The sequence below is a fragment of the Lytechinus pictus genome, chromosome 2, assembly GCF_037042905.1.
Source record: "Lytechinus pictus isolate F3 Inbred chromosome 2, Lp3.0, whole genome shotgun sequence".
NCBI classification, from domain to species: domain Eukaryota; kingdom Metazoa; phylum Echinodermata; class Echinoidea; order Temnopleuroida; family Toxopneustidae; genus Lytechinus; species Lytechinus pictus.
In genome coordinates this window covers 25,798,562-25,824,179 of record NC_087246.1, presented here as the reverse complement: position 1 = coordinate 25,824,179, position 25,618 = coordinate 25,798,562, and the positions used below count along the sequence as shown (strand labels likewise).

At 34.9% G+C, this 25,618-nt stretch overlaps 1 protein-coding gene across 3 annotated transcripts in view; it reads right to left on the bottom strand.

Moving 5' to 3' along the window:
• Positions 1-12,650: 12,650 nt before the first annotated feature.
• Positions 12,651-25,618, bottom strand: part of LOC129254508 (diacylglycerol O-acyltransferase 1-like) — a 36,024-nt gene continuing 23,056 nt past the window's right edge. Inside the window, exons 9-18 of one of the 3 annotated variants that reach the window (XM_064114251.1) lie at positions 25,032-25,088; positions 24,514-24,617; positions 23,643-23,681; positions 23,022-23,063; positions 21,712-21,756; positions 20,536-20,648; positions 19,195-19,260; positions 18,584-18,671; positions 15,832-15,894; positions 12,651-14,746 (exon numbers count right to left, since the gene is read on the bottom strand). In XM_064114251.1, the coding sequence (XP_063970321.1) occupies positions 14,582-14,746; positions 15,832-15,894; positions 18,584-18,671; positions 19,195-19,260; positions 20,536-20,648; positions 21,712-21,756; positions 23,022-23,063; positions 23,643-23,681; positions 24,514-24,617; positions 25,032-25,088 (782 nt within the window). In that variant the 3' untranslated portion in view covers positions 12,651-14,581. The remainder of the gene's footprint in view (positions 14,747-15,831; positions 15,895-18,583; positions 18,672-19,194; positions 19,261-20,535; positions 20,649-21,711; positions 21,757-23,021; positions 23,064-23,642; positions 23,682-24,513; positions 24,618-25,031; positions 25,089-25,618) is intronic. The other 2 variants (XM_054892970.2, XM_064114255.1) reach the window with 2 other exon arrangements.

The window sequence follows — 25,618 nt, the reverse complement described above, 5'->3', positions numbered from 1 at the left end:
TTCACTTTTCAAAAAAATATATTTCACTTGAAAAAAAGTATGATGGTTAAAATTGCCTACTCTAAATGAATTTAAAATGTTTTCATGAAAACCTGGTACATGTAGTATGGAAAATAGTTTGATGTGAATCTCGAAGAATGTACTTGCATGATTTGTCTTTATAGTTGATTTCATGTACGTTCCTCGATCTGAGACCTATAACATACACGATGGGGGATCATGAGCCCTAGCACTTAGTGTAAGAGGGGTGCATGTAAGAGAATCTTGCGAAACATTTTTTTCAAATTGGGATAAACATACATTATATTTGTTTTCAATATCCTAGGTGATTTTTTTATTACACAATAACGCCTTTTCTTTGATTTGAAAGGTGTGCTTCAATATTTTTTTCAGTACTTGGTGTAATCGCTCATTTACAACGTGGTTTCGGTAGCAATTTGACAAATTTCTTATCTTATTCCACTGTACACGCCTTACTTTCTTTTATTCACAAAGTGGCAAATGCTATTGATAATTCTCTGCACACAGTTGGTGTATTCCTGGACCTTTCCAAGGCCTTTGACACAATTAATCATGATATTTTGCTTTACAAGTTATCACATTATGGTGTGCGTGGAAAGGCCTTGGAATGGTTCACGAGTTACCTATAACTAACAGAAAACAATTTGTTTCAATAGAAGACCATAAATCTCAAATGAAAACTATTTCTTGCGGCGTACCGCAAGGATCACTCCTAGGCCCACTGCTTTTCTTGTTGTATATTAATGATTTTAATAATTCATCAAATGACCTATCATTTATTCTTTTCGCGGATGACTCGAACCTTTTTTTGTCACACCGTAACCCTAATTTACTACTTACCATTTTGAATAGGGAATTGCGGTCTGTTCAGACATGGATTCAAGCAAATAAGTTGTCACTCAATGTAAACAAAACAAATGTTATGCTTTTCAGTAACTCTGTGAATTCTTTGCCGGACCATGTAATTATAAACAATGTTAATTTGCAACAAGTTAATTCCACCAAATTTCTTGGTCTTTACATTGATCATGAATTATCATGGAAATGTCAAATTGATTATATATGTAAGTTATCTTCTCGTAACACTGGCATTTTGAATAAACTTAAATATTTTTTTCCTGATCACATTTTAAAAACATTATATTCTACACTTGTTTTATCCCATATGAATTATGGAATATTGGCCTGGGGTAATTGCAATACAACCTTAATTAATAAAATATTCACGATACAAAAACGAGCAATTAGGGTGGTTAATCAAGTTGGTTTTTATTCCCATACAAACCCATTATTTTTCCAAAATAAAGTACTCAAAATTTCTGATATATATGCATTTCAAGTTGGTATATTTATGTTTCAGCTTTCAAGAGGTGAATTGCCTGATACATTTGTTTCTATGTTTCAAAGGAACAATCTAATCCACACATATCCCACCCGGCTAAGTGACTCCTATCACCTTCCGCGTACTCGCACTCTCCTTGCTCAAAGAACTATCGCATTTGAAGGGCCCAGGTTTTGGAACGATCTTCCCGATGATATGGTACATAGTGCCTCACTTAATATATTCAAACGTTAATTGAAAGCGATGCTTATTAATTCTTATAATTTCCCTTTGTAAACTTTTATATTCATGCACTTTGTTAATACGCTCTGGCCGAGTAATGAGTAATAAATAATTGTGATAGAGTGGCGGACTCTTTTTTATTTATTTATTTTTTTTATTTTTTTGTATTCCTTACACAATCGTCACATTTTTGGCATTACTTTGTTATAATCAATTTACTTATCTGTCCTCTCCTCATTAAGACCGATTTTTTTTCTGGATCCTGCAGACTTAACAAGCCTTGCTTTTTTATGCAGGTTCCCTCATATTTCACTCTTTTAAATTGTCTTTAATTCCAAATCGCTATTTTCTTTAATTTGAATTAATTGTTATGCCTTGTCTGATTTGTATTCTCATTAAGTTTTCTGATATTGTTTCATAATTTTGTTTGTACTTGTGAAATAAAATCAAATAAAATCAAATCAAATCAATACAGGTGCAAAAATAGCTAGGGTCACAGCACTATCACACTGATCGGTGTATCTGTAGGGGAGGGCGGGGTAAGTTGTGACACTTATTGCATTTTGCACGGTTGAAATTGATATGACTAATAATCTTGTAGAATTACCTTGCCTTTAGATTTGATTCTTAGGAAACATTTTTCACCTATATATAACTTTCTACCCCCACACTGAAATTCATTGTGACCTTTGAAAAACACGATGTCAAATGGCTCAACTTGCCCCATCTGTGGGGTAAGTTGTGCCACCTTCTGGGGTAAGTTGAGCCACAAAAACTACGTACAAAATGTATGCGGGAAGATCCAGCATGTCAATATTTTATTTAAAGTCTTTTCACTTGCTAATTCTTGATAAATACTAACATCCTCTAAAAGTAAAAGAATTGTCATGTGAATTGGCTCCTTTTTGCCTGTATACATCAATGTTTTTTTGAAGTTTTTATTTTATTTTTTTATTATATATTACCATAAGAATTACCGTTGCTCAACTTGCCCAATGTTGGCTGGCTCAAATTACTCCATGCAGTCCGAACTTAATGCGATATTTTCACATCCACACATTTATATGCATCAATCATGGAAAAGGCTATGACAAGAATGAGAATCCATAAGTATACCTGGACTAACAATATTGTTCTTATGTCTTTATTGTATTTAAAGACGTATGTGGGTATACAGCACTTACCTATTTCACACCCTTTTTTATTTTTTTGGCTGAAATTTGTATTTTCCCTCTAAAAAAGTACTTTTTGTTTCAAAGTTAAAAACAATATGATGGGGTTAAAGGTTATGTAATGGGTCATCAATACATGACACCACCATAATGTCTGACTCATTCATTATTGGCCTGGGGGTGGTGGCTCAACTTACCCCGCCGCCTTCCCCTATATTGGTAAAATGATTCGACTGCTAGAAGTCCTCCTGAATATGGACTCCCCTCTTCATCTCTCTCTCTATTTTACCCGAACAAGTGCACCACATTTCATGCCAGTTTTAGTTCAGCACTTGCACTGACTTAACTGTCAGTTTTGGCAATTTCAGTGATATTCATAAATTATTTAAAAAAAATTCATCTTCAGAAGAACTCTGTCCATATGGTATTAAACTCCCGGAGCTTGATGAAACGTATCACAATTTAAAGTCGAATGTCTTGTCTAAAATATCTATCATATATGGCATTTTCTCTTTGATCTGTTTATGCTTGCATAATAATGGGGGCACTCAGTATAATGCGGAGGGCCGGACCCCCATTTTTACACTCAAATTTCCGTTCCAAGCTAGGCATTGTCTTATTGAGAAAAAGAACAAAGAAAGCCGCTCCAAAGCATAGCATTTTCTTCTTATCAAGAAAAAGAAGAAAGAAATCCGCTCCAAAGCTTCGCATATTTTCCGTTACGCCGTTCCGCCCGCATTGATCTGCTGCAATTTTGGTGAAAAGCGGCCGCAAAGCGCTGTCCGACCATCGCCCCTGCGCTAGCGCACCCGGCGTCCGTGCCGCCGGGCAAGCTGCATGCACGTATGCCCGTTCCATAGGGATGCGCACTCACACGCAGGCGACCCGTTCCAAGGTCAGGACCCCCGTTTTCACAAACATTTGTAGTTCCGAAGCCCGTTCCGAGGACCCTCCTTTTTTACAATAAGCCCGCTCCAAGGCCCCCGTTTTTTGTCTCGCCCGCGGCACATACCTATTACTTTTTTGGTCGATCGAGTACCCCCCCCCCCCGGGCTGTGCATAAGGTCTTTGGCATTTAAGGCATAACCCAAAGGCATAACCCCTGCTTGCAAGCGAGCTGAGCATTGACTTTTGCACGCTGCACTCCCGATGTTATGCCCTTCGCTCTGATTGGCTCAAAGTTACAGGGCATGCGCAATGTGACTTTAAAGAGATTGTAACTATCGAACGACGGTTTCATTGGAGGATCGTTGACAGCGTCAGAACCAAATGACGAGTGATGCATCGTGGGCTGGATGGTTGAACTAAGATTTAATTTGTATGCAGGACAGCAGGGGCCGCGGAAGCGGGGGCACTGGGACCGATTTTTTGGCTGGGGGTGCTGAAGTATGTCTAAATTCAGGGGTGGATCCAGCTTTCAAAATTTTTTGACCCATAATTTCCCCGGATCGGCCATTCAAAGTTGATTTTTGTTGTTTCCTTGAAGGTGTATTCGTAACAGTCACTTAGCTATATTCTTGTAAAAAACATACATTTATAGTAATCTCATAAGACCTATTCAAACAGTGCGAACGCGAAGCGCGAGCTAAATTTTTTGAAAATTTCATGTATTTTGTCCTGAAAATTGAACATTTTGGGCAATGTTTGTGATCCTGAACTGAAAACTGGACACTTTTGTAATTATGAATAGGATAAAGAGCACCTTTTAAAAAATAATTGGAAATCAAACAAAATAATGAGAGCTCGATGTCAGAGCTGAAATATGTTTTGTATATTGACTTCAAAACTTGATATTTTAAGCTCCATAATTATATTGAGGAAGAATCTTATGTATCTCATCAAACATTCAATGCGAGCGCGAAGCGCGAGCGAAAATTTTATAGATTGTGACATGAAAGATTTTTTTTCCAAGTCTTCCCCTCAGCTTATTTTATTCACTCGTCTTCCTCCACTGTGTCACTCAACCCCCCCCCCCCGATCCGCCTATGTATATTTGACAAGCAAAAAAAAAAAGGTTTCACTGCAAAATGAAAATGAAAGTCGTTTTGGTGCCAAAAAATTGATAAAATTGATGTTGGTCATTTTTTCATACATTTCTCCTTTGTGACACTCCAATCAGAATTCCAGGGGGTGCTGCCTATGGAAAATAATACACGCAGCACCCCCTGGGAAAATCTTGGGGGTGCTTCAGCAGCACCCCCAGCCAGTGGCGTATTTAGGATTTTTTTTCCTGGGGGGGCACTGGGGGGTCCTTGATTTTTCAGGGGGGCAACATTTTTTTTTCTGTGTGTGTGTATGTACTATGTCTCAAGGGCAGATCCGACTGGGGATGGAGCCCGAAATTATCTTCACCTACATGTATATTTCCCCGATCAGTCACTTCTGAGCTATTTATTCATATAAAACAACATAAATATGAAATAAATCTCATAAGCCCTATATAAAGTGCGAGCGCGAAGTGCGAGCGATTTTTTTTTTTTTATCTTTCATTTATTTTTTCCTGAAAATTGAACATTCTGGGCACTGTTTGTGATCCTGAACAAGATGTGTATGTAACTAGATAATTACTGCAAACGCGAAGCGCGAGCAGATATTTTTAATAAATGTTCTAGCATGATCGGAAACAGAGCTGTTAAGGACTGTTTACAGCTACCCAAGAATACGGTACATATTTCAATAATGGGAGCGCGAAGCGCGAGCTAAAACTTTTTGACATTTCGACCTAAAAAAATGGACATTCTAAGCACTATTTGTAATCATAAATGGGATAGGTATGTAACTAAACAATTGATGCGAGCGCGAAGCGCGAGCGGAAGAAACTTGAGATTTTAGATTTATAAAAGCGGGACACTCTATTCATATTTTGTAACTTATAAATATGATTGGGTATCATTGATAATGCGAATGTGAAGCGCGAGCAGATACATCGTAATTATTGATATTCTGATCTGAAACTGGATAAGCATATTTCAAATAAAGAACATGCAGGCTATCTCAATAAACATGCGTGCGCATGTTTTAGATTTAGACCTAGAATCTTGGCATTCTGAATTCATTTTTATAATCATGAAGATCAATAATGCAAGCGCGAGCTGAAAACATTTGATATTACGATCTGAAAAGGGTCAAGTACTGTGTAGGAAAACTGTGAAGTGGATGTGGATCACACTTAATGAATGATGCGAGTGCGAAGCGCGATCTGATATTTTTTGTTATTATTTTAACAAAGGACCGGGACATTCTAAGGACATTTTGTCATCATATGAAATGGTGACTATCTTCCTACTATTCCTAAGCTTGTCGATATTCCATTCTGAAAAGACCCAATTTAGTTATCAGGAATAATTCATGAAAATGTTTGTTTCCTATTTGTTTATCTAATATGCGTAATGACAGCATGGAATTTATTGTTTTTCAAAGGCTTGAAAACAAGAAATTTTAAGCATTTGTAATTATGAATACACATTACAGTGGTTAATACATTTTTAACAATTAATGCGAGCGCAAATCGCGAGCTGAATATTTTTAGATAATTAATGTAATGAAAAGGCTTGGGGTTTGTGTTTGCTTACATAGAATTGAAAGAGTACTCATCAATCAAATGCGAGCGCGCAGCACTAACTTATCGGCCTACGTTTTGACAGTCACATCTGAAAATTGATATTTTGAGAACTTTATGGAATACACGAAGACAAAAGGAACTTGGCAAATCAAATAATGCGACCACGGAGCATGAGCTTAAAACGTTATGTAGTCCATATCAACGGACATTTATCTTTACAGAGTGCATTAAATTTGTAAATGGAAAAAAAATAATGAAAGCTCGATGTCCGAGATGAAATATGTTTTGTATATTGACTTCAATAATTGATATTTTAAGCTCCATATCAGCCTATTGAGCAAGATATGAATCTCATCGAACAGGAAATTCGAGCGCGAAGCGCGAGCGAAAATTTTATTTAGTAACATGAAAGATTTTTTTGTTTTGCAAGTCTTCCCACAACATTATTTTATTCACTCGTTCTCCTCTTATTTTTCTCTAATTCTTTTTCCTTCTGTCTTTCCCCTTCTTTTTTCTTGTCTTCTTTCTCTTTTTTTTGCTCCGCCAATTTTTTCAGGGGGGGGCACACCAAATCTCAGGGGGGCACGTGCCCCCAGGCCCCCCCGTAGCTACGCCACTGCCCCCAGCACACCCGCTTCCCAGGTCCATGGCTGCAGCCCCCCACTTTTTTCCAAAACCACGTACAAATTACCATATGATTGTGATTTTTTGCATGGTCCGCCCCCCCCCCCCCCACTTTGAAAACCGTCCCGCGGCCCCTAGACAGGACCGGAGCTCGTATACAATTCGACATGGTAACTTGATAATTTTCACTGGTATGTTCCTGTTTGGTTACCCGAACATCATATACAAACAGATAAAGTACTTAGTAGTGCAGTAGGACTTAGTCAGGGGCGTCGCTATACATACTCTATCCCTCAACCCGAAATTATTTATCGGCGAAATCGCAAATGCTATCGACCAAATGGTAAAAAAGACGGTTGAAGAAGGGAATACATAACAAACAAAAAGAAAGAAAGAAAAACGAAACAAAACGAAAGAAAAAATAGGAAGGAGAGGAGAGAAAATTATAGATATTTGTTTTCATTTTCTCTGTCCTTTTTTTTATTTTTAACTTCCTTTTTTACTTTTGACAGTTTTACCACGAAAAAGTTTAATATACTTTTCATCATTATTTTTTTGTTGCGCTTGATTGCATATTAACTTTTTACATATAGGAATTAGGATAGATGTGGAACGCAATGGATTCTGCAAAGTAACCAAAAATTACTGTGGGTACATTGGCCCATTGTGTACTTTGAAATAGACAGTTCTACCACTAATACCTCAGTCACATTTCTCCTATACGGCGGCCATACGGCGAGTCGAAAACAGCCGTTTTATTCAATTTTATTCTGGTACAACCCTCCCCCCCCCCCCAAAAAAAAAAAAAAATGTTGAAACGGCTGTTTTCAACTCGCTGTACAGCCGCCGTAAGGCAAATGTGACCGAGGTATAAATGGCGCAGTCACAATTCTCCTACGGCGAGTCGAAAAAATTCGCCGCACGGTTGCCACAGAGCAAATGTGACTGAGGTATAACTTGACGAGAGAACTTTGGCCTATTTTTCCTCGCTCATATTTTGATACAGGATGTGTAAGGAAGCAATATATCGAATTCATTAATCAACGGGATCAAAATAATGTTTCTTGTGAACGGAGTCACACTGAGGGTGCTTATTTTCATCGCTCGTTGCGCTTTTTCGTATTGATTTACATAATTGAAATGTTGAGGGAATCAAACAAAGTTGACAAGCCAGAAGAGGGAACATTTCAACCATGTTGTATTTTATGACTGTGGCCAAATAAGAATGATCATTTGCCATGTTGTGTATTAATGAAAGAGTGATTTTGTTTTCATGTGCCACTGGAAGGGGGGGGGGGTGGGTGCAAGACTTGGTATGCAGCATAATCGGGAATATTTTATAATTCATTTTTTTAATTTAATTTTTTTTCTCCAAAATTTAGGGCTTACAACCCCAATCAAAATATCCTACATTGTCCTAGCTAGGCCCATTGTTGAACCTGATAATATATATGTCACTTTTGATTCAATTCCACCCTCTCTCCTGTGCAGCAATCTTCCCATGAATTTACATGTATAATAAAATAAAATGATCACTATTCCCTAATTAAAGGACAAGGAAGCTAGTATTAATTGAACAAAAGGGTTAATATTCCTTAAAACAAAATTCGTCAGACTGCAGACCCTCCACAAATTTCTTGGCCAGCGACCATCTTTTTCAAATTGTGACTAGAGGCCCTTTTCTCTCATACTGAACAGAGAATCTCATCTCACATTATACCAGACATGAATACCAGACCTTTGAATATCATGACTTTATGAATAATTGACCTCCATCCTGTTTCATAGATAGCAGACCTTCGGGTAAAGTAACTTACACGTCAGAAGGACAAACACATTCACACGGAGTCAATGTTTACATAGATTTTGACCACTTTTATGTAAAAACACATGATATAAATCTAGTGCATCTTTGAATTTCAGATACATTCATGAAAACAAAACATGATTATTTTATTGGGAAATGGCCCAATGATTCATCATTAAAATGATATACAATACAGATCTATGATGCAAACTTATACATTCGAGTCTTGGTTTTTTTGTGTGCTTTGAATTAACCATGACAAAGCAAATATATACCATCTGGCTAATAGACATATGGTTTGAGATAAGGTTTGAGATTGATTGTAATATGAAAGAGCACTTCTAATTGGCTCCTGGTCGAGTGTTTTGAATAAAATGTACATGCAACAATGATCTTGATTGGTCATTGTCATTTAATACTGATGGATTGCAAAAGTTTTCTATAACAGGCCCATGGTAACCCCCCCCCTCCAACTCGAAACAAACAGCAGTTTTACTTAAAAGTAAAATGATATGTTCCTGTAATATTCTGTTTCATAGGAAAATGCTTAGTGTTTATGCAAAATGAATTACTCAATTATATAGCCTGTCACATCATAGAAGCATGTATACTGCTCATAAACACTCAGGACTGAGCAACTTCTTATATGATAAATCAATTACATCTTCAAGAAAATTACTTGCAAATAATTACAAATGTACTACAGATCTCCACCATATCCTCACAATATATACATAAATAATGCTTATAATTTTTGAGTTGATATTGAAACATACTAATGTATATTGCAATACTTTGATCAATCACATCAATAATAATTACAACTATAACAAAAAATCAGTTGAACAATGAAAGCATAAAATATTGCAGAATGAGATAATTTAACATCACACTTGGAGGTGCAAACAATCTTGATTGCCAAAATAAAAACTAAAAAAAAAAACTGAATAGTTTTCTTATCATTATCAACAACATTTATTGGTTGTTGCTCTTTAAAACTCAATGATAATTATTTTCTGTCACAGTGATAATGAACATATCAGAAACAAAATAGGTGATGAAGGTAAGAATAAGAGTAGCACAAGACGAACAAAACGATGAAGAATTAAAATATAACCCTACTATTGATACGATAGGGATGGAGATGAATGATGAAAGCAAAGGTGACGCAACATGTGCTCCTGCAAAATTTACTCCGCTCTGCTCTACTCTCGGAGGGCATAGGGTTAGAGTTGGGATTTTAATAAGAGTTTTTGGTTAAGATTAAGGTCAAGATAAGGATTAGGGTTTATTTGGTTTTGGAGGTTAGGTTTTTATGTTTGGCTTAACATGCAGATTTTCCATCGGAGCAATTGTTGCCGGAGCCAATGTAATGTAACCAAAAAAAAAATCATCATCATTTTCTTCTTATTATTATTACTATCACTATGTTTATTATTATCAATATAAGAATTATTATCATCATCATTATTATTATAATCATTGTCATTATTTTCATTATATTAATATATTAATTATAAAATCAATGAGGATAAAAAATAAGACATCCTTATTTTTTTCATTTCCTTGAAAACGATTACAATTACTGATACCAATTACATGCAAAAACTTGATATTTCTTACTGCTAGCTAGCGACTCAATAACTTATAAATATCATGCTCAACTCATCATTATCAGGTGGATGATAAAATATAAACTATAAAAAAAAACATAAATTTTTAAAATGTTAACTTTGGAAATCATTTCAGAAGTAGTATTGATCCCCTACAACTTTTTAGGACAGATCATGAGAACTGTGGATCAACCCTGTATCATCACCACTGATAGATATCTGGATATCATGTATGCTCACAATGGGCCGTATGCATAAAAACAAGCAATTGCTTGTGCTAGCCTTTTGCTTGAATCGGTATGCACACAAACAAGCAATTGCTCATAAGCAAAAGCTTTTGCTTACAAGCACAAACAATTGCTTACTATTCGTAAGCAAATGCTTACCAAACAAGCAATTGCTTAAAACCGTATGCATAAAACAAACCTTTTACTTGTCTTGATAAGCAATTGCTTGGGTTTTTTCAAGCACCTCCAGACCAGCTTGAGCTCTTGCTTACTCATGGCATTCTCGTTTAAGGATTAAATTTTCATACCGTTTCAAGCTCCATATTCCAGAGGTGATGTTGTGATTTCATATCTAATCAAATTCCTGTTATTTTAGACTTTTTACGGCAATTTTTGTCCATCGATCTACACAGAAACCCCCCTGATGCTCTGCGCTGTTTCCCCCTATTTGCGTAATAAAAAATACTTCTGCCAGGTCGGGCACGAAGCGTCGTTGTCCAACTGTGCGATGTTCGCATAACCGTAACGATCCTTTGTCCAACACATAAGCAATTGCTTAGGCAGTGCAAGCAAAAGGTTTCAGCACAAGCAAAAGCTTGTGCATACGAATTTAAGCAATTGCTTGAACTTGCCCTTTTGCTTGACCAGCTCTTGCTTTTGCTTAAAGCATTTGCTTATAAGCAATTGCTTGTCTTTATGCATACGGCCCATTATGAAGCCACATGGATGTCAAATGACCACTCGTAAGGACAGCTCTGCAAATGGATTCTCAATTTCTTTGCTTTAAAGGAGAATGAAACCCTTGAAACCAGCTGAATCCATATCAAGGAGAAAAATCAAAGAAACATATTGTTGAAAGTTTGAGGAAGATTGAATGAATAATAAGAAAGTTATGAGCATTTGAATATTGAGATCACTAATGCCATGTAGATCCTCCCATTGGCAATGCGACCAACATCTGTGATGTCACACACGTACAACTCCCTCATTACTTTAGTACTTATTTCACTTATATTCTCACTTTTATAGAGTCTATCACAAGGTGAGGTGTTCTCTTTATGAGAGGACAAGTACAGAGGTTTCACAACATTATATCATTGATAAATCGTTTGTCATATGATTAGAATGAGCAAAAAGAGATGTTTTGGGGTATATTTTCAGTGTCCAAAAGGGGAGAGTTGTTCATCTGTGACATCATAGATCTTGGTCACATTGCCAATGGGAGGATCTCCATAGCATTAGTGATCTCGACGTTCAAATGCTCATAACTCTTCTATTTCTAGTCCTATTTTACTCCAACTTTCGTTGATCTTATTCTTTGATTTTTCTGCTTTCACAAAAGCTAACTTGCTCCAAGAGTTTCATTCTCCTTTAAGTCTTTGCTCTTATTGAATATTAGGCTAAATTCTATGGAACAATGCTTTGTTAATGGCATAAATAATCAATTAGAAAGCCTATTTTACCCGCAATTAGGATTAAAATGAGGTCTAATCCCCCCCCCCAAATCTATGAGGTTTTGAGTTGATGCTTTTATTAGCAGATTCAAACACTTGTAAGTGTATAATTCAGTGGATTCCCATTATACGACGGTACGCCATCTATCGGTTGCTGCATACAGGTTGAAATTCGCAATGCCTCTTGGGGAAAAAGTCGACATCTGTTGCACGAGCTAGTACTAAAGTCGATTAAAATGCATGCAGGTATGCGATTATTCAGCGCTGGCCGGCGTGGTTTGACTAGATATGGTGTTTACTAGGGTCCGGGAGGTGGGAGAGAAATGTGCCCACATATTTCTAACCGTTTTTTGTGAATTCTTGCCATATGGTTTTAATTTTTGAAACATCACAGTCACATTACAGTACTGTGCGCTGCGCTGCCTGCGCGCAATGTTGACCCCAAAGAAATTTGGCCTGTTCGCTGCAACCGATAGATGGCGCACCATACTGTGAATCCACCAAATTGTCAGAGATGTACATTCAGATTTCTGTACGAAAATGATGGTGTTTCATAAAGCTGTTTGCAAACATGGGGATAGAACAAGAAAGGATAACCATTTGTTTGTACAGTCATTCATAACTTTATATGAACAGCTTTATGAAATGGCTCCTGGATCACTGAATCATTCAGCATGTTTCATATACACAACCCTTAAAGGGGAACTGAACTCCATGGGGCTCATGATGACATAGGGCCATGAGATTTAGGGTAGTCTCAATACCTAGACCCTTTCAATCAGATATATATGGTGAAATTTTGGGATTAAAAAAATATTAATTTGGGCAATTCCATAGGTTGGTGGACATGAGCTCAATGTGTCTTTGTACATATAGCCCATCTGAACCATAACGTGAGTAACCACTTTATCTGTACCCCTAGTAAAAACCATGTGTTCTTTATTTTTTTAATTATATACAAATTAGTCTCCCTAATATACTTCTTTGAAATGGATATAATCAACTTTCATAAAAGCCTTGCATGAGGACACTTCACTTATGTCCACTTTTCATTTTATGCATGTCCAAATCATGTAACATGAGTAACCGACACATTTCAAAGATTTGCCAGAAGCATAATGAAATTTCCCAAGTTTTGGTTTAATACAAAAGATAGTCAGACTGCGTACTATGTTGTGATAAAGAGATGTTTAGTTCCTATCAATAATAATGGAGTTACAGCTCCAAGTATGAGTCAAGGTATCTCCAAATGTAACGTGAGTAACCGTGGAATAGCCCATTTGATCTTTCCTGAAAACTAGGAAGCATACTGTAATAGGTTATTTCTTGCAAAATGTTGTAATATCAATGAGAAGTAGAAAATAATCAACCTTTATCATCATAATCTATCAGATGTTGCACCCTGGGTAAGTGTCTGGGAACCCTGTTAGTGATATTTGTCTACAGCTGGCGCAGTACAAAGTGGCTACGGTATATCAGCTTACATACTACAGAGCACAACTACTTAATTAAATACCAAATTAATTAAATAACAAATTACAATGTGAAAATACAATTCCAACAAATTTTAAATACAACAGAATAAAACTACTTAATTAAATATCAAATTAATTACAAAACAAATTAGTTTGTAAAAATAAAATTCCATCAAAGTTTATACAGTACTGAAGAAAATATTTTGCCATGTGTTTCAAATTTTCTTTCATACGGCATATATGCACATAGAGCTGAGATTGATATGAAAAGAAATATGTTCATCTAGTATAATTCATCTTTCATCATAATACATGTGATAATTACATAATATACAAATTACAATAAAGTTAAATTATCTGTAATGAGTCACTTTTATTTATATTTAAACCACTTGGGAAATTTTAAGAAAAAGAACCCAGCATGATTACAGACAATGTAACTCTCAATTCAAAGCAAGACATATAACAATCGACCTGAATTACGAAAAAGGGTGTTCAGTCAAATTTTTGGTACGATTTTGATCAATACATCAAGAGCCCTTTGTCGTTTGACTGGTAAGACCAGAATTAATACACAATTTAAGATTTCACACAACCTGTAAATAATTGAATGATGTACCTATATCAAATAATAAAGGTTTAAGCAAAATAACATACACAAGTATTTATGAAAATATGTGATACAAAAATATTTTTTTTGTCAAGGAAATCTTTTAGCATTATGCAAATAGTTGTCCAAGAAGGAAAGATATAAAATGAATGAAATATTTTTCTCACATTTCTTATTAATTTACATATTTAAATGAAATTTGAATTACTATTTCACTGATTTTATTTCAATACCTGATCATCAAACCTCAATAATTAGTGCATAGCTGAACAACAAATCAATTCATTGACATAATTAGTTGAAAATGTGCTAGAAAATAAGGTTGTTATTAATGTACATATTACGAAATCACTTGTAATTTGTTTTTAATTGATGAACAAAAATCAGTTATTAATTTATTTACCTGGCAGTAATTTTTTTCTTCATATGAACAATCAAAATTAATCTTATTCTCAGGGTGTAGTTGATGTACTATTTAAATTGGTGGCAGCATGCATGACGTAATAGTCATGGAAGTACATTAGAAGAGCTACAGGCTGGCCGATGATTAGAGATAACCACACTAGGATGTTGCCCCAATGGCCTTTGACATTTGATGTTAATTTTGCAAGTGGAAGCTGGAGAAAAAAGAAAACAGGGCAAGAGACGGTTAATAAGACTTGAATGAGATAAGAAAGTTTATTCTTAGTTGAAATACAACTGTCATGTTCATCTTAGTTAATGAAGTATAAAACGGGGAAGCATTTCATGAAATGTTTGTCAGCATTATTTCAAATGCAAATTTCCTTCCAGTCAATTAGATACAAGGATTTCAGTAGCTTTTAACAGTTCTGTGAAGATTATTCACTAGTCGGTAGCAGTAAGATGAAAAAACTTTATTTTTAATTGAAATAAGATTCATCATATTTATCCTTGTTAAGGGCAATTCCATAGGTTGGTGGACATGAGCTCAATGTGTCTTTGTACATATAACCCATCTGAACCGTAACGTGAGTAACCACTTTATCTGCACCCCTAGTAAAAACCATGTGTTCTTTATTTTTTTAATTATATACAAATTAGTCTCCCTAATATACTTCTTTGAAATGGATATAATCAACTTTCATAAAAGCCATGTATGAGGACACTTCACTTATGTCCACTTTTCATTTTATGCATGTCCAAATCATGTAACATGAGTAACCGACACATTTCAAAGATTTGCCAGGAGCATAATGAAATTTCCCAAGTTTTGTTTTTATACAAAGGATAGTCAGACTGCGTACTATGTTGTGATAAAGAGATGTTTAGTTCCTATCAATAATAATGGAGTTACAGCTCCAAGTATGAGTCAAGGTGTCTCCAAATGTAACATGGGTAACCGTGGAATAGCCCTTAAGTATAATTAAGGGAAGGATTTCGTAAAAATAGTGTCAACTTTTTTCCATGGCAAATTGACTTCCAGCCAATCGTAAACAATGATTTCAGAAGCTTTTAACAATTCTGTGAAGCCATGCTCCTTAGATTACCGGTACAAAGTTTAATGATTCGTAACTGATGTAAACTTGCTTGAGATACAAATACCAATGTGGTGTGTCATAACATCTCTTAAGAAACTTAATCCTTCAGAACTTTATCATTGAAATATTTTCCATACTGACGTAAAGATATAATTAATTGAATTTCAAATAAATAATGAATTGAAGGAATTGAAGTTGATTACCTGTGCCATCATACCCCAGAATGCCCATAATCTGAACATCTGTAGTGGGATGCTCACCAAATACTGAAAAGAAAGTAAACATTTTAATGAACAATGTGAGATCATACACTTTTTTTTATTCTACATGCAAGAAACAGGTATCAAAGAATGGACTAATAGGAGGAATCACATTTTCCAGGATATATACAAAAAATAAATAAATAAAAACAAGTGGAGCGCCTCTGGCAGTCTCATCTGCATCACAGGATTCAATATAGCAGCAGTGCTGACTTTAAAAACTACTATAAAATAATTATTCACAAAAAACACCATTCAGATAATGATACAATACTACGTTCATGGACAATAAACGACATTTGACCTTGATCATGCAACCTAAGACTTGTCAGTGATACTTGATTACCCCTATATCCACATTTTATAAACTAAATCTATAAACTTTGAAAGTTATGACAGCAATCTAATAATTACCTCCAAAATGGCCAAAGTTCAATGACCTTAAATGACCTTTGACTTCGGTCATGTGACCTGAAACTCGCATGAGATGTTCAGTGATACTTGATGTGACTCTTATGTCCATGCTTTATGAACTAGACCGATATACTTACAGAGTTATGATGGTAATTCAACAAATACCCCCAACATGGCCAAAGTCCATTGACCTTTGACCTTGGTCATGTGACCTGAAACTCGTACAAGATGTTCAGTGATACTTGGTTACTCTTATGTTCAAGTTTCATGAAACAGATTCATAAACTTTCGAAGTTATAATGGTAATTCAACAGATACCAACATTATGGCCAAAGTTCATTGACCTTTGACGTTGGTCATGTGACCTGAAACTCGGAAGGGATGTTCAAAGATACTTGATTACTCTTATGTTCAAGTTTCATGAAACAGATTCATAAACTTTCGAAGTTATAATGGTAATTCAACAGATACCAACATTATGGCCAAAGTTCATTGACCTTTGACGTTGGTCATGTGACCTGAAATGCGCACAGGATGTTCAGTGATACATGATTACTCTTATGTCCAAGTTGTATGAACTAGACCAATAAACTTTCAAAGTTATGATGGTGATTCAACAAATACCCCCAACTTGGCCAAAGTTCATTGACCTTAAATGACCTTTGACCTTGATCATGTGACCTGAAACTCGCACAGGATGTGTAGTGATACTTGATTACTCTTATGTCTAAGTTTCATGAATGGAATCCATAAACTTTTTAAGTTATGATGGTAATTCAACAAATAACCCCAATTTGGCCAAAGTTCATTGACCCTAAATGACCTTTGACCCTGGTCATGTGACTCAAAACTCAGGCAGGATGTTCAGCAATACTTGATTAACCTTGTATCCAAGTTTCATGAACTAGGTCTATATATTTTCTTAGTTATGATGACATTTCAAAAACTTAACCTTAGGTTAAGATTTTGATGTTGATTCCCCCAACATGGTCTAAGTTCATTGACCCTAAATGACCTTTGACCTTAGTCATGTGACTCAAAACTCAGGCAGGATGTTCAGTAATACTTGATTAACCTTATGGCCAAGTTTCATGAACTAGGTCTATATACTTTCAAAGTTATGCTGTCATTTAAAAAACTTAACCTTCGGTTAAGATTTGGTGTTGATGCCGCCATCGCCGTCTGGAAAGCTGCGCCTATAGTCTCACTCTGCTTCGCAGGCGAGACAAAAACCTCAACAAAACATTCACCAATTCAAGCCCCAAAACCCATATGTTATGGTCTCTGTGACCCTTGACTTTGATACCCCCAACTAATCAGATCATTGTCACTACTATATGCATTCTTGGACCATGTTTGAAATTGATCCATCAACTGATGGTCCAGTTATCGTGATAACAAAATCAGGACAGACCGATGGATGGGCAGTCAAGTGGGCCGATGACCCCAAAACACAAAGCTTGCAAACACCTACATGGGGCAGAGGCATAAACAGACTTCATCCATCATTAAAGGGGAATCCAGCCTTGGCCATAAAATGTTTTGTTGGGAAGGAGAAAAATAAATTAAACAGATTGGTGAAAGTTTGAAAGAAATCGGACAAGCAATAAGAAAGTTATAGCTGCTTTAAAATTGAGATCACTAATAGTATGTACATTTCAAATTGGCAACTGGGTAAGTAAATTATGACAAGGGGCAAGGACAAGTTTTCCATAGGCCATGTACTTTATTATCCAGAATTGTGGTTTTCTCCTAAGTACACATTCCCCTGGGGCAGTAATCTAAATATAACCCAGGTAGTATATTGTTTTATGTCCTCATGAAAGAAAAATATGATTTGAAGTAAAACTTTTGAGAAAAATGTCATTTTAGCCATAATATATATTGGAGTACATGGAAGAGTAGTCCTTGCCTTACATCACTATGACATCCCATATACGGCCAATTTGAAGTCTCCATGAGTATAGTGATTACCAATATTTACAACTTTTAAAAATTCATAACTTTCTTGGTGTTTGTCCAATATTGTTCAAACTTTCACCTATCAACTTGTCTGATTTTTCTTTTTCTTATAAAAACAAGTTTTTATTTGGGTTGGATTCCCCTTTAAATATAAAAAAAAACAAATCAAACAAAAAAGCTATATATTTGTCATCATTACATCATTTCACCAATTTATTTCTGAAACCATGCTGTATGACTCAAACTCGCTTGCTGTTTTAATTTGCCTTTTGAAACTATCAAGTACATAATGAAATCATGGTGTCTATAGAATTCTCACCTCATGAAATATAGCTGAAACTAAGAATACTATCATTTGAGCTTTCTGCTGGTCAATACCCTTTGATCGAAGTGGAATGTAAATATGTCTGAAAAATAAAAAAAAAAGAAACAAACAATCACACACAAAAATAAAACACTATGTGAAAAAAATAAAAATATTCAATACAGTATTGAGGAATTCTATTTCTTTGTTATTAGAACAGCAAATGTAAAATTTCCATCACTATTGCATTCATCTTTTGACCATGGACCTACCATATCTTGACCATTTTCATGGATGAAAATATAAAAAACATTATGCCTTTTTGATTATGAGAATGAAATTAAACGGAAGAATCAATAAACTGTCCGACATATAATACTTCATATGTTGTTATCATAATCCTCAAGAGAACAAAACCAAGGTAATCAGTCCTTATCACAAATAATTCCTCATGCAATGGAATTTGAAAACAAAATATATTTTTAAGTAGGCCCATTCGCAAAATAAACGGGTCGTCCTATATGCAAACGAATTGCACATATGGGGGTTTGTCATTCTAGTGATACTTAGGCTGCAAACTTGGTTAGGATGTAAAGAAAAGCAAAGAAGTTTGACCAGTATCCTACCTTAAGCACCACTTATGAACTGGAATATTCCAATTCTTCCAAAAATATGCTATGGTTTCTGCATTCCTGTGAAAAAAAAAAGAAATAAAAAAATGATAACAAACTTACTCAAATTTAATAAAATTTCATTTCCATCATTATTATCGAAACTTGCGTGTGAAGTTTGCAGGCATCAAAGAATATACCCACCTGAAAATATCATAGCCATTGTCCATGTAACAATCATGCAAGAATGAAATACTGTCCTAATTTCCTGTTAATGGTCAAACAATTTAGATCAAATATCAACCAGACAAATGCAGACCTGCCAACCTCTGGGAATGAAAAACTGTATTCTGTGATTAAAAAAAATGTATTTTTCCCCAAAAAAGTGTATTTCATAATAAAATGCTTGGCGCACTCGCTCATCGCGGCGCTCAAGCTGCATGCAAGCTAAAATGCGCACTGCTCTTGCAGATGAAAAAAAACATTAAAACATGTGTATATCTTCACCCTGGTTTGAACAAAATGATTGAAAAAAAAAACAAGTTACCTGAAATTAAATTGATCTAATAACCATATTTGTGCACGTTTTATGAAATAGAGACATATAGAGATTATTTTTCTCAATAAATTACGATTTAGTTAAAAACGTACTGCCGTATTTTGGTTGCAAAAACGTACTAAATACGGCTAAAACGTACTGGTTGGCAGGTCTGCAAATGTCTGTACCAGAATGTGTGTCAGAACAATATATGCACTCATACTGATATCACACTCACACACAGTATACACAAGATTGTAAATGACTATACTGTACAGCCATTGGTGTTAAGCTACTTGTTTTTAACAAAAGACTTCATCAACATAAAATATGATTATTCGTAATGTCTATCAGCTATATTATGAAATGAAGATCTTTCGGTATTGCACGAACAAGATATTTCAGGATGACCTCTGTCATCTTTGACCTCATGACTCCAAAATCTGTTCAGGGGCCTGTAACACAAAGCTAAGCAATCATCGTAGACCTTTTCTTAACAATTGATTGCATTGACTACAATGTACAATCGATCATGAAAATCAAGCGTACGATCAATCGCTAACCTTTGTGTTATGGGACCCTGATCATTGTCACTCCTTATGGATACTTGAACCAAGATGATCTGTCAAACACTTTTTTAATTAAAGCAAGAACTAAATGGGGATAAACGGACAGACGGACGACCCAAAATCACATACTGCCTGAAGGGTGAGTGAAAGAATAAAAATAAAGTAAAAAACCAAGTCCAAATAACCGGATGACATTCTAAAGAGCTGATCTTAAAAGAAAATAAAGGATTTCGAAAGAAAATTCCTTACCACCAATCCTGATAGAAATTTCTGTCTGCAAATTTAGTAACCTCTCCCAGAACATTGAGCCAAGAATGGAAGAATGAATAGAAGAATATCAACCAACATATGTGATTTGGAACCTGTGAAAAAAAATATATAATAGGTATGAAATCAATAACCAATCTCTCCTAAAATATCAAACATGTGGATTAACAAGCAATATATGTGATGGGGCACCTGTAAACAATATTAATATAAATATTATTACCTTGAAAACTCCCAAGCAAACAAAAAATGAACAATGAATAGAGGAAAATAATGACATGTATTATCTTGGATCTATGAAATAAACACTTTATCCCAGAGAGAAAATAAAATCCAAATAAACACATAAGAAAACAATAAGCACATTAGGGAGACATATATGCTTTTCACACTGCACCTTTTTTCCTTAACCCCGGGAAATTGGTGGGGCTAAGGGGGGGGGGGGTCTTAGCCCCACCAATTTCCTGGGGTTAAGCTTAGCTCACCTCGTTTTCACACTACGTTTTAGCAAAGTGGGCTAGCACGGTAAATAGTACGGTACTATCTGACCCTGCAAAAAAGCAGGGTTAGCCGGCTTATTGTGGTGCTAGCACCACAATTGCGGTGCTTAGAGATGCAGTGTGAAACGAAACAGGGCTAAGGAAAAGTAGGGCTAAGCATTATCCAATCACAGAAGTTGAAATTGCACGTTAATTGCGCTCTGTATGGTAAAATCATCAATATTCATGGATTGTGTGATAGTCCAGGGTTCAGGCGTTGACCCCGGCTAAGCAAATAGTATGGGGTTAAGAAAGACAGTGTGAATAAAAAAAAAGATAGTATGGGGTTAAGGATAGTCCGGGGTTAAGGATAGTATGGGGTTAAGGAAATGCAGTGTGAAAAGCATATTAAATTATGATAAAGCTACAACCTTCCTTAATAGGTAATTACAGACCATCAATATACAAATGAATATCAAAATATCTAACAGAAATTCCTACAGATATGCAAGGAGCCAGTTTGATACTAATAAAAGAAGATAAAACAAAATGAGTATACTGTAAAACAATGTTTCATATAACATCACATAAAAATATCAGCTATATGACAGGTTTTAATGCGATATCAATTAGTATAAAAGCTGAAAATCATTTGTGAGAGAGTAAACTTCATACTTACTGCTAACTTCAATACTCTTTCTAACATCCTTTTTGTATCCAGACTCTAAAACACAAAACCAATAAGAAAATATATTTGAGCTCTAAGTAAATATTAGTTTGTTCTCAAAATCTAAATCATTATATTATGATATTATGTTTTTCAAGGAAAAAACTGAATTATGAATGGCAAGATTCAGTAAATTTAAGTCTAACACAAAAATTTAATTTGAGTATTTTTTTAAAAGTTGCTTTCTCTAATTATAACAAACACAATAACATCATAAAGTATTGAAATAAAACTGAAGTTCTATTAGGTATAAAATATTACTTTTATATAGATTTATAAGTACTGCTGTAGTAAAAATATTGCATCCCCCACCAGATCCACTGCAAAAAATTCAAATACAATGAATTAAAAGACACAAGTAGATCTAACTAGAGAAAAAGAAAATCCTCTTTCCAAGAAAACTTGGACCTTCTAAATTAAGAAGGATAACAAGAAATTCTATCATTTCTACAGAATACACACAAACACAACAATCTCTTTAATCGCAGTGTGGCCAATTTCAGATGCCTTCATCTAACATAAACTTTTCATGAACATGTTCACTTGATGCATATCATTACAACCAAAAACTACAGAGAGTGAATTGTCAGATAACAATTGGTTAAACCACCATTTTAGCAAACAACAATATTCAGGATTTTTCAGTCATTCAGCTTATTCATTTAAGTTCTTACATCATTTCAATTCTTGGCCCTGTTACACAAAGGAGTGCAATTGATTGCAAATATAAAAGGAAAATTTTGATTGGTTCCTAGTCAGAGTTCTGAACAAAATAAAGCATGTAACACCTATTGATTGGCCATTAGCATTTAGAGACTGATTGCAAACTCTGTGTAATGGAGCCCGTCTTACAAAGAGTTACGATTGATCCAATCAATCGTAACTCTATGGAAATCCATCAGTGTCATAATTTTTTCTACATAAAATTTACAAAATGTCCTTTGTAAACAAATGAGAACAGACCATAATGTCAAGGAAACAATGAATTTATGTCATTTCTAGAAAACATTTTGAACATTCATGCATTTTAGATGTTGACGTTGCTGGCCGTCCATAGTTGTGATTGATCGGATCAATCGCAACTCTTTGTAAGACGGGCCCGGTGTTGTACAGCAAGGGCAATGTACAGAAGGAGAAATTTTGACGATGTTGGACACCAATATTAGCAAAAAAGGAAACCACTACAAAAATGTCAGGTTATTAAGTAGTTGCTTCACAAGCTGAATATGTTCATGAATTCTACATTTCTCTGTTTCACTTACCGTAAATGGAGCCAAGGCATTTAATACTGTAGGTACAATCCACTGAAAATAAACAAATTGAAACATTGTATCAAGAATGGTGAAGATGGTTAATACTGCTTTCAGTATTTAATATTTGTTTGATTCAAAAATATTTTGAATGTGACTTAATTGTGAAAGAAATATAATGGGGAATATTTATTTAGATGCAGAAGTGACAAGACTTTTAAACAGGGGGGGGGGGGGTGAAGCCTGTAGAAAGAAAATTTGGAAATAAATATATTTACGATGAAAATGAAATGGAGAGAGAGAGCCTTTGCAAGATTTATACCTTTCATCAAGATGGAATGGAGTTGGTCCCAAAAGTGAGTGTGTAACAAAGTAATTTATATCTGACTTTACTCTTTCGGAACCTAATTACATAAGATCCCAATAAAGGACGGATGTTCAACAGTTTGACAATTCTGGTATATATCTTTCAACAGCCTTTCCTCTATTCTAGTTTGATCATGTAGGAAAACCATACGTATATACTGCTTTTAATATCACGACAGCTTGCAAATAGATTTTAAAAGGTACAATCTCCATATCCACAGACTGAGATATCTTAGTTTTCAATCTTTTCATTCAATAAAAACTTACCTGTTGGACAAGACACAAACAAAGTTGAACAAGGAAAACCTGAGAGCAAAATAAATTTTAAACAAGATAAATTATTTGTTTTGAAAAAAAAAATCTGTCAAAAGGAATTTTTGAGAAAGAGGTGTTGCAACATGCCAGTTAAAGGCAAATTCTGCTTCTTATCAACTCTAGGATTGGGTTACATGCAGCATACTAAAAATCTTTGCATGATAGGAAAGGAAAAAGACCTGAGAATCTGCAGGAAAAAAATTGCATTGGGAAGTTAGTGCAAAAAATGTGAAGACCGAGGCTGAATAAGCCTCACCTACCCCTGAGTTTCTTTTAGGGTCAAAAGTATATATTCCACTTTTTGATTTCTTGACTGACTACCGATTCACAATATTTTAATTAACTTAATCATAAAGATGAAATCTACTATCACAGGAAAAAAATAGTTGATTTGACATATCTTGAATTATATGAGTCTAGCCATTTAGTCCATGTAAAATCATAAAAAATATCAAATCTAAAGTCTATCAGCTTGCCTTTATTTCTTCTCATGATAGTCAAATAAAGTATATCTATGTTATTTTATTCCTAGTTGCACACATGCCCATATATAGCATTGGGACTTTGTATTATAACCAACAACTATAACTGCAGTTATAGTTTTCTATTTCCTATTTTCCACCAGTTAGTCCATTTCAATCATAAAATAATATCAAACTGCCAACATCTTTCAAACTTGCCTTTATATCTTTTCATGATAGTCAAATAAAGTATATCTATATTATTTTATTCACAGTCAAACACATACCTATATATAGAATTGGGGCTTTGTACTATAAGCAACTCCTACAACTGCAGTTATAGTTCCTATATATATGCTTACCAATTCAATGGCTCTGCGTATGAGAAATCTCTTACGTATCCTCTTAGTGCGTGGGAAGTTCAGCTCATAACAAAGGGTGGGCACCATCATGAAATAACACATATCTTGAATGAAATAGAAAATATAAGAAAAAAATCATTCAAAAAAAGAAGAACTAGAACACATCTGTAAAAACAGTTTACTTCCATAACCATAATAGTCATGGGGGGGGGGGATCAACCACAATGAGTTTAAAATTTAAATGCTAAAATTTGTATTTCACACAGGTGGATTAGTTAACCAATGGCATTAAACAATACTTTTGACGTCTGCTGTTTAAATTCATCACATCAAAGGACTCATTCTAACCCCATCTTTGTGAAAGTTCAATTTCAACACCATGTGTTGTTTGGCTCATAGGTTTCTGATATTTTAAGCTGTATTCCTCTCAAAATATCATTCTGGTCTCCACAGTGTAAAGATAGATCATCTGAAATGGGCAAAGCTGAAGTATTCTCATGTTTTTTTTTTTTACTTACCGTGAAGTGTGAGATTATCTGGATATTCTACAAGCTGCTCTGTTTGTTCCCCATTTGCTAAAGATATAGAAAACAATTCAAGATTATCAATAACTATTGAAGTCTATAGCAGATTCAATCTTGCATACCAGAAGGGATGATGCAAATATTAGATGAAAGCCGCTAAAATTTGAATTTGATTTTAGCCTTTTAATGAGAATAACATTAACTGGCAACTTCAAGTTAAGTGTTTGACTGATTTCTATATCATCACAGCACCGAGTTTGAAATGAAATTGGTCTTGGGATGAATTTCATTAGGTAACGAACTGCAAATAATATCATTAGAATCAGTTTTATAAACTCAGATTAGGTGTTGGAGTGACGAAAGGCTATCAATATAATACTTCCACCATCAACATCAGCACTGACACCAAACTTGAAATGATCCAATGTAGTGTAATCAATGAGAATAAACCAAACAGCAAGACACAAACGTGGTAAAGACTAAGTCAGATGAGATGATGTAATATCTGATATGAATTTTTCTTACATCTGTATATAAAAATGATAGTTTGCAATATCTGATGAACAATATTTCACTTGTTA